This window comes from Rhagoletis pomonella, unplaced genomic scaffold (assembly GCF_013731165.1).
Source record: "Rhagoletis pomonella isolate Grant_MI unplaced genomic scaffold, Rhpom_1.0 Rhpom_scaffold_02577, whole genome shotgun sequence".
Classification (NCBI taxonomy): Eukaryota; Metazoa; Arthropoda; class Insecta; order Diptera; family Tephritidae; genus Rhagoletis; species Rhagoletis pomonella.
In genome coordinates, this window is record NW_023461131.1 from 1 (window position 1) to 10,851 (window position 10,851).

The window sequence follows — 10,851 nt, forward strand, 5'->3', positions numbered from 1 at the left end:
ATGAGCAAGAATTGCTTTCAAGTACTTGAATCATGTAAATCGGGTGTAAATGAAATAGGCAACACCAAAAGGGAAAGTGAAAAATCGCGTCGACAAAACGCAGTCTAAACGATGCAAGTGATTCGCTCTCCCATTCGTAATTCGCTCTCTCATTCGTGATTGGCGCCCCAATTACGAACCGATATTCGCATATGACAAAATTTTCTAAAGAAACCTTCATAAGCATGATTCAATAATTAAATAATTATTTTTGAATCATGCTTCATAAGCTCAAAATTATATAACAATAAAAATGAAATAATTGAAGAATTTTGGGACCTAATATAACACTCTCACCGATTCTCTGGAGAATATTTATCTTCGCGTGTCTGAGAAACTGCATTCCAAAGTTCACTAGAGATTTCCAAAAACTTGTCGAAAAACATACGACAATCTTTAATCAAGGCTACCATAAATGCTTACTAATTACTAATTAATTTGACTTTCAAGCTTCTCCGATAGAATCAATATCTGTAACAGAGTTTTTGCTTTCGGCATCCGCACGCAGTACTTTATGTTTAGTCTTCATATGCGAACGCAACGTACATCGCTGGTTGAAACGCGTATGGCAGATGATACATTCATAAGCTAACGCATTTTCATGTAATTTCATATGTAGCTCGAGCGATCTCTTGAGGGTGAACTTGGCTTGACATGTCTCGCATTCATAATTGCGTTCCTGGGTGTGCACAACCGTGTGATTTCGCAGGTGAGATGCGTGAAAGAAGCGCTTCTCACATTGATCACATTTATGTTCCCTCTTGCCAAGATGCCATTTTTCATGCTTATTTAATATTCCAGCGGTTACAAATCTATTGCCGCAATAACAACAGATAAAAGGCTTTTCTCCATTGTGCCGTCTGGTATGGTTGTTCAAATCTGTGCGCGTATAAAATGCTTTGTCACATTTTAGGCACCCGTAAGGCTTTATATTACTGTGTCGTTTCTCATGGCCTCGCAAGTTACTAATGTCATTTGCAGCGTACTCGCATATTCTACATTTATATTTTCGTTTTCCCTCGATAGCTGTCGAGTTTTTATAAGTCGCTAAAGCTCGCAACTTGCGCCGAGAAGTTTGCAAAGTTTTAGGAGTGGGCTCCTCCTTTTGTTCATCCTTGAAAGATAGTATATGATGCAAGAATCGTGTATATAATGTACATATATACCGCACATTTCCTGCAAGTGTCATAACTCAAAATCCAGTTAAATATGCAGAAATGTCCGCTACCCGTTGCTCCATGTTGTGCAAAAATTTCGTTGCTGTGAAATATGTATGTAAATTCTAAACTTTAAAGCCGTTTTCCTTCATGATTCAATAATAATAAAATTATTAAATCATGGTTTTCCTTGACCTTTTGATTTTTTGGATTGACTCTGCAGCAAATGTGCGAAATGTATTACTGTAATCAATGTGCTTACGGTTATACTTACTGTAACATTCACCGCGTCATCGTCTGTTATCAAATCCTCTTGTTCCTCACCTTTCAAGGAATATTCGTTCCAACTAATGGGCTCAATTTCTATGTATTCAATACCTCTGGGAGACTCAGTGAATTCCTCCTCAGTAACAGTTGCCACTTGCTTATGATGCTGGCGCTTAGTTTTTTTTGGTCTATTTAAATACTCGAAGTGTTCTCCAGATACGTGGTCCATTGGAAAATAATTATTTGTTACTCGTCCGGATCAAAGTTCCCGAATAAATAGTGCTGGAAAACTATCGATGGCATTATCGATAGAATCGATGGTTTTTCATTATCGAAAACATTTAAGCTGATGCCAGATAAAGGCCCTCCACATAGAACTTCGGCGTTGCGTTGGCGTTGGCGTCGCTTCAACAGCTGACTATGAATACATGAACTCAAATGCAGCCAAAATTCGACAACACGGAGCAAAAAGATGGCCAACTCTCAAATTTTCGCGTGCGTCGCTCGTCAGCTGTTGCAAATAAATAAAATTATGTGAAATATTTTTCCTTTTTAATCAAGCGCGGGCAAGAAATATCGTTTTTAATGCAATTATTGATATGAAATATTAATTTATCTGTCGTTAGAACAATAAATCCGAAATGGCGTATTAAAGATGATAAAATATGACTTCCACTTCGATAAATAATCCAAAAAAAAAACTAGTGCAGACACCGATTGGATTAAGTGGAACGTGAGTTTTCAAGTGGTTTTCAGCGAAAACTTGTTTTCGTTTGACAGATTTCAGAATGGAACATTGCCCTTTTCTGTTGCAAATTTATTATATTGTTAAATAGTCCCAAAGCTGCCGCAAAATTATTTATTTTATAGATATATGTATTTATTAAAAGTAACATGAACTCGCACAGTTTTAGCAGCTGTTTTCCTAAATTGTAGCAGTGCTGGAAATCCCCAGTGGAATATTAGTTTAGGTACTAAAATTTAGGTAAACTCGCACACAGCCTAAGGCTATTTTCAGCCTAAGGATATTTCAGCTAAATCAGTGTTGTACAAATGACATGTAAACAAACCGACTGACGTTTTTATAGGAAATAGTGCTTTTTGCGTTCCTATGCACTTCTGCATCTGTTCTCCTTTTACTCTTATTTGAGGGAGTAAAATTGTAGTTTGACAGTTCCACAGGTTTTAGTCCGAAGTTCAAAGGAACATACTTATAAGGTTCTTTGCTTTCACTGCTTTCTGTTTTTGTTTGCACATGTAAATCAGCTGATCGGTTGACACTTTTCATGAACTTACAGGAAAAAAAACTTCGGACTAAATCCTGTAACTTCTGACCGGGAACATTTGGTCAGTTAGTCTCTCAAATGTGTTCCCGCTTACAGGTTTTATGTCAATAGGAGTGACTTCCTGTAAGTTCTGACTAAATCCTGTAAACCGGACTGCTATTGGAACAGACTACTTATTTGACGTTAGCTTTGTTGTTGCCATTCTTTGGACTAAAAATTTGGTTTTTTGCGTTCCTTTACTTTTCCTGTTATTCTCTTTTGGTAAGCGCATTTTGCTTACGCTCTGGCATTTTGACACTTTTCAGATTTTAGTCCAAAAAATAAGGAATGAACCTATTATTAGAGGGAGTACATCCGAAGAATATAACAACTACATAAAGGAAATTGCAAGTACGTAGGTGAAAAATGCAAAAGCTAAAAAAAGTTTAAGCTAAAATTTTTTTCCGATAACGCCATATTGGATCCGCCATTTTCAATTTCAAAAATCCCACCTCAGATTTTAAATCATCGAATTCGAAAAGCCCTCTTATATAAGTTTTTGGTGAATAAGAAAAAAATTATAAAATTCGCCTGCCATATTGGATCCGCCATTTTGAATTAATAAAATCTGATATCAGATTCGAAATCATCGCCCTCGAAAACTTCCTGAGTTTACGCTGAAAATGAAAAAAATTATAAAATTTGGTCAGCATATAGGAGCCGCCATTTTTAATTTCGAAAATCTGACCTAAGTTTCTAGGTAAGGCAAGTCAAGACTAAGTCTTGCATAACCCAGCTTTAATATTTTTGCAGGACCAAGGTCGCGAAGCATGTCGAACAAAGACTCGTTTTATTGTGTGGAATTATTTTAATGCAACAAAAATACGCATGCAATTACAAATTAATTTGATCGTAAGATTCTCTGTAGCTGTAATTGAGTCTTTGCTTTTTGTATCTGCACGCAGTACGCTATGTTTAGTCTTCACATGCCAAAGCAACGTAGGTCGCTGGTTGAAACGCATATGGCAGATGATACATTCATAGCCTAACGCAGTTTCACGCAACACGGAACAAAGCCTTTGATTTAAAGACCCGTTTTATTTGTGTTGAATTATTTTAATACAACAAAAATACGTATGCAATTACAAATTAATTTGACTCGTTAGATTCTCCGATAGAATCAGTAGCCGTAATTGAGTCTTTGCTTTCTGCATCTGACCGCAGTACGCTATGTTTAGTCTTCACATGCCAAAGCAACGTAGGTCGCTGGTTGAAACGCATATGGCAGATGATACATTGATAGCCTAACGCATTTTCATGCAATTTCATATGTGTCTTGAGCGTTTTTTTGCGAGTAAACTTGGCTTTGCATGTCTCGCACTCATAATTACGTTCCTGGGTATGCACAACAGCGTGATCTCGAAGCTGAAAACCATCAAAGAAGCTCTTCTCACATTGATCACATTTATGTTCCCTCTTGCCAAGATGCCGTTTTTCATGTCTAGTTAATATTGCAGCGGTTATAAAACTTTTACCGCAATATGAACAGACAAAAGGCTTTTCGCCATTGTGCCGTCTAGTATGCGTGTTCAATTCCGTGCGCGTATAGAATGCTTTGTCACATTTTAGGCAAGTGTAAGGCTTTATATTACTGTGTCGTTTCTCATGGCCGCGTAAGTTGTGAATGTCAGTTACAGCGAAGCCGCATATTTTACATTTATATTTTCGTTTGTCCGCGATGGCTGTCGAATTTTTATAAGTCGCAAATACTCGCACCGGTCGCCAAGTGGGTTGCGAAGTTTTAGGAGTACGCTTCTCCTCTTGCTCCTCCTGGAAAAATAGTATACGATGTATGTACATGGATCATTGATAATCAAATGAGCTTACGGTTATATTTTCTGAAACATTTATCGCGTCATCATCCATTGGCGCTAGCTTTTCTGTTATGAAATCCTCCTCTTGTTCGTCACCTTCGAAAGAATATTCGTTCAAACTAATGGGTTCAATTTCTATATATTGAATTTCATTGGGAGACTCAGTAAAATCCTCGTCGGTAACAGTTTCCACTTTATTTGGAAGTTGGCGCTTTGTTTCTTCTGCTGAATTCCAATCATCGAAGTGTTCTCCAAATATATGATCCAAAAATTTACTATAGACACCAAATTTTTCATTGCACCACTTACACTCAACGGTCACGCAAAGATTGGCGGAAACGAATACTTCGCCACAATGAAACTTTTGCACTGTAGTAGCTGCCATATATCTAAGGTAGAAACATTTTTTTTTAATGTGCGATAAATTGTTTCTTTTTTTAGGGGTTTAAGTTACTTCTGAGCTGTATGACAGGCAGAAGATTTATTTGGCCAGCTCTCAGGCTACAGCGCCAACTCCAATTCTAAAATAATTTCGCCAAGTCTTATAAATTTACATTTATATATTTAAGAAACTGTGTTATTTGTTTATGGTAATTGCGGCAGTAAATTGTTTTGGAAATAGAGTTGCGAATGATGCATCGATGTCTGCGAAGTAGAGCTGTCAAACTATCGACGATACTATCGATAGTCTGGTAACTTGAAATAACTATTGATAGTTTTAGTACTATCGCCACTATCGTTTTATTTAGTCCGTTCCAATAGCAGTCCGGTTTACAGGATTTAGTCAGAACTTACAGGAAGTCGTTCCTATTGACATAAAACCTGTAAGTGGGAACACATTTGAGAGAGTAACTGAGCAACTGTTCCTAGTCAGAAGTTACAGGATTTAGTCCGGAGTTTCTTTTCCTGTAAGTTCATGAAAAGTGTCAAACGATCAGCTGATTTCCATGTGCAAGCAAAAACAAACAGCGGTGAAAGCAAAGTACCTTATATTTGTAAAAAAATGGAAGTAAACAACGAAATGTTTGAATATGTATAGATTTTAATAATTATTTAGTGATATTTCAGCTAAATCAGTGTTGTACAAATGACATGTAAACAAACCGACTGACGTTTTTACAGGAAATAGTGCTTTTTGCGTTCCTATGCACTTCTGCATCTGTTCTCCTTTTACTCTCATTTGAGAGAGTAAAATTGTAGTTTGACAGTTCCACAGGTTTTAGTCCGAAGTTCAAAGGAACAGACTAATTGATAGCGTATTCTCTTTCCTAGCGCTTTTGACTTTTGCAGTATTGGTTCAAGGAGAACAAATTTTGGCAGCATTATTTCATGAACGAACGAATAAACAAGTATTCTTTTTCGCACCGACGTCATTTTTTGCCGCCATGTGAATAAAACGGAAAGAAACTATGTGTATGAATGAAACAACCGATTAAAAAATTACATTATCAACAATTATTATTAGTGCTATTCATCTAAACCGATAACTTTATCAAGCAGATAATCCTATAAGTTGAACTGCTTTGGCAGTTTCAACTCGTTCTTCTTTTCGCTCTATTCTTTGTTTACTTGTGGTACACAAATGTCAACGCCCAGGACGGCGCAATCTTGTATTCTATCATTATTGGGTATGCGAGCATCGCATTGGAAACAAAAACAACAACCTCATTTTGTGTTGATCTCAGTATATCCAGTAAACAAACTTAGCTTTTTTTTTTCGCCAAGTTTGGTCCCCATAAAGGACTAGTGTTGCAAGCAACGCTTTTTCGACAATTAGGGTGTTGTGCAGCTATTTAATGTGGTGAAAATTTTTTAAGCACTGGGGAGATTTATTCACATGGAATTGGAGATTGGGCTAATAGATTTATTTTAAATAAATTGTGAATCTGCGAAAATATCTTTTCAGCAGATGAATACACTTTTTAACCTTTTTCCCGAAAATTTACATACAGGCTTGAAAATATGCGAGTAACATTAGGTTTGTATAGTAACAGTAACATTGCAGCGAGAGCGTAAAAGCAAAATAGAGCGTTAAATTGAGAAGAAGAGAAAACTAGCAGAAGAACTTATTGAACACAAAACTAGCAATAACTTGCAAGTGAACAGTTGTTGCACTGCTAAATCAGTTTTAAACTCTTTGCCTTACACACAAGCACTAACACTGTCCAGTACATCATTAATATTTTTATTTCCACTCATTTTACTTTTGTTTGTGCCAAGGCGAATCAATATAAGGTGATTGCAGGAGTACAAAAACAAAAATTTACATGTATTTTGTTTTTGCTTTGGCGGCATAAACTGTCAAAATCTGTAAGAGGGTGTATAGAAATTCAAACAAAATTTTTCAATTTTTTCAATTCAACAAATGGGGGCTTTTGACATTTATTCTTTTTCTTCTGCAAGCTAATTTCTGCTAGTAAAAATTTCACTAGCAAGAATTTGCAGCTCTCGTGTTGTTACGCTCTCGATTCAGTGCTCTCTTCCAAATATTTTGGGTTATCATACACTTTTCTAGTAAAAATTTGCAGGTTCCAGTACAAATTAATACTGACTATTGGTAACCATACAAACCTATTCAAATATCGTCGCCTGGATGGAAAATTACCGGAAGCGTCATTTTGACAATTTGTGGTTTTTGGATATCTTCTTTAGTTTCCGCCTAATTGACTAAAATTTTTTCGGTTATTTGGTACAAATTGCGTTAGTATTGCTGTCGTACTAAACTAATCAAGATCTTTCAAATAGAGTTATCTGTTCTTCTTTAGTTTCCGACATATTCATCTTTATCATGAGTTTCATTTTCTAGAACCGGGTCACTTTTCGTTTGCGAGTGTTCACTACAGGTGGATGAAAAAATTGTTGGCGAAATTTTGTTCGGGCGAAACTCACGATTAGGCTGATTAGTAAAAAGTATGGTTAATTTATAAAAATTGTTATCACATTTTGGCGTATATCACTAAAACTGACTGCAAATTTTTTGACAAATGTCGTATACGACAAAATTTTATTAAACTCATAAATGGTTGACACTAAACTAAAAAAAATAAGATAATTTAAGAATTTCATGAACTAGTACATAGCATTCTCCGACACTTGGAGAAAATCTTTAGTCGTGTTTCTGAGAAATTGCATTGCAAACTTCAATCGTGAGTTACCGAAAGTAACTTGTGACAATCTTTTATCCAGGGATCTACATAAATTATAATTGTCATTATTTTCGTTGTTGGAGTATATGCCAGACGAGTAACAGGTATATACATACAAGGATACCTAAATTAGCGCGTTGAACTTGTATATTTATCTCTCTCCAACGCATTAATTCTATATACGTAGGTACCAACGCCTGACAAAGTTATGTCTAAATTTAATAATGGCTCTATGACAAAATATTGATGGAATGTATTCGTAGATTTTTATTTACTTCATTTCATACATTAGCATTGATGTTTTGTTTTTCATACATTAGTATTGATGTTTTTTACTAAATACCAGGAATAAATATTTAATAAAAAACTATTTCATTTAAGCTTAACCAACTTTTAGTTGCTCGGAGCTAATTTTGGAACGCTTCACGAAACATTTTCATAGACAGTAAGTGCAACCCTGGGTGCTTCATTAACGAGCTGAAAAACCAAACAAATAAAAAAATTCCATCTGAACCAATATTCCCAAAAATTATAAAGCAAAACAAAAACCATTTTTTCCAATTTATGCACTGTTATTTTTATTATTGCAATACAATTTCGCAGCTCTTCAAACATTTTCCACATTATGCTTTTAGGGCTAGTAGTTTCCGACCCCATTTGCTCGTTTTTTTTTCAATTCTGAATTTAGGCTAGGCTTCATGGGAACTTACTGCGGGTGCAAACAGACCACATTTTGTAAACTGAATTGTGATATTTAATTTTATTTTATAATGAAAAATGAATTTAATGTGCAATTTTTTAAGTTTACTAGATGTAAGACAACTTTTAATTTTCTTTATATATATTGCATGTTTTAGTTTTAATTCTGTTTAAGTTAAGTTGTAAAGGTGAAAATAGGCCTCCTGGGCAACCGAGCACATTAAAAAAAAAATCGGTAACGCGCGTAAAAGCATACCTCACAAGTGGTGTGGAAAATGCAAGAACAAATATAAATGGAATAATTTTCGAAATTATGAAATGGTTATTGGTATTTTCAATCTCAAAGGGGGTGATTAATTTGAACGTTATTTAAGCTGCCTTTACACGGTCGATTTTTGTCGTTTAACCAAAATCTACCCGTGTAAATTGCAATTCAACCGTAAAATATAAGCGTTTTGGCTAGTCGATATCTTAAGTAAATTTTCCAGTCGACAGAAATCGACCCGTGAAAAGACAACTTCAGGAATTTTTTAATTTTCTTTTTTTTTTTTTGCTTGGGCGTCTTTTGAAGATGTGCCAAATTATATTGTCTACTTAAATACAAAACAACAATTTCTTTAAGCCATCTTGTGCAGCAATTTGTTGATCTTATCCTCACGGCTACCGAAATCACCAACCTCAACGTAGTGATTAGCCTTCTTGCGCCAGCCTCGGGTTGATGTGTTGAGCTTGAATAGCAACAGGAAGTTGGGGGCTTTCTTGAAGTGAAGTGAATCAACGCACTGATTTTCGTGCGCTTCGCGAAATTTGCGTTCGATCACAAAGCAGAGATTGGGACACGCTTGACCATTCAACGTTTGTACATCAATTCACAAACTGATTTAAGATTTCGATAACCCCATATAGGGGGTTCGGCATACGTAGCATATTAATGGTTGCCTTGCTCAATTTGATGAACACACCGTTTTAATGTGGCGAAGACAGAACTGTAAAACTACGCACTTTTTGTGCAACTTTGTTGATACCGCGGATGCGGATCACAAAGGCCAATTTGGATTTTTCAGGCCCGTCGAATTGGCCGTATTTCTTTGCCACACAGCGCTACTCCATCTCACGGCGTCCATCACGGAGTTTTCTTGTTTGATATTTCTCAGCATGCACCAAGTTTTCACATTTACGGAGTGCAATCACAGCAGTGCGCTTTAGTTTACGTTTGATCAGGGTAGCAATTTGCTGACCTGCTCTTGCAGAACTGCAGCTTCGGCTCGGGGACAGGAGGCAGGTTCCTGGAAGGTTGTCTGCCCTTTGCTTGCGGTTTCTTACCGGCCGTGATGGCAGTCATCTTAACTTGTTACTTAGCACGCTGAAAAGGCGAAAAAAAGTTCGCCAAATGTTTGGAGCACATCGTAAATGAGCCACTCGATTTATAACATTTCTATAAACGATTTAATTAAATACTTTTTATACATAGATATGCTGCAACCATGCACTTACTTTCCCAAATTCCATCCTGCTTATCGGCATAATTTTCCAAATATGCCTGCTACTTCATTACTAATTACTCAATTTTCCAACTGCGCCTTCTTCGTTGGCTCGACATATCCTAAAAAGACAAATTTACATTAAACAATAGAAATCGCAAAAATTAGCAAATAAAATACTCGCTTTGTTTTGTTTTGTTGTCAAATTTCTGAGAAATGTGAATTCACCACGATGCGATACAGAAAGAACAAGGACCACGGATGTAATTTTAAGTAAACCTATTATTCAGTGGCAAGGCGCAGAGCGTTCGGGGCAGCAATATTAATTTGAATCAAATATAACATTAAACGGTGGTTCTAATACATTTTTTGATATTATTAACCAGAGTACATACATTATATGGTATTTCTTTCAAAATTAATGTACTATATGAACTTTTTTTTCAAATATTTCTTAAGTTTCTTTCATGAGTGCTGAAAAGCAACCATGCGTGTAAGAAATTGTGTGCTACCTAAAATTTCACCTCTGGAAACTTTATCCCCATAAAGGACTTCACCACAGTTTTTCTACTGGATATACTGAGGTGTTGATGCTTGAAGTGTGCACATCGGCGGATAAATGCATCCAAGCCATGTTATTTAATTGAATTTTTGATAAATGAGGCTAAATTACTATAAGTATATGTATGTACGTACATACAAGTAAAGTATAAATAAATTTAAGTAACACATACATAAAAAAGTTAAGTTAAAAGCATTGCAATTGCATCATCCGCGTCTTTCCATGTTTACGCTTTGAGTACAAAATCACTTATGAGCCGCTCGCCGTCTGTAGCAAACGACAGCGAGCATGTTGGCGCATATGTGCGCGCAGATGTTCGTCGTGTGTAGCCAGTTTAATTCACTTCGTTCGGAATGGAAAT

The 10,851-nt window shown here is 36.1% G+C and overlaps 1 protein-coding gene across 1 annotated transcript; it reads right to left on the reverse strand.

The window, feature by feature from the left end:
- Positions 1-400: 400 nt before the first annotated feature.
- Positions 401-5,301, reverse strand: LOC118753533 (zinc finger protein 2-like). Its single transcript, XM_036488414.1, has 6 exons — positions 5,057-5,301; positions 4,616-4,991; positions 3,885-4,558; positions 3,615-3,805; positions 1,459-1,724; positions 401-1,153 (listed from the first exon to the last, which is right to left on the reverse strand). Exons 2-6 carry the CDS (start codon positions 4,985-4,987, stop codon positions 485-487), a joined length of 2,172 nt encoding a protein of 723 aa, XP_036344307.1. The 5' UTR covers positions 4,988-4,991; positions 5,057-5,301; the 3' UTR covers positions 401-484.
- Positions 5,302-10,851: the final 5,550 nt, after the last annotated feature.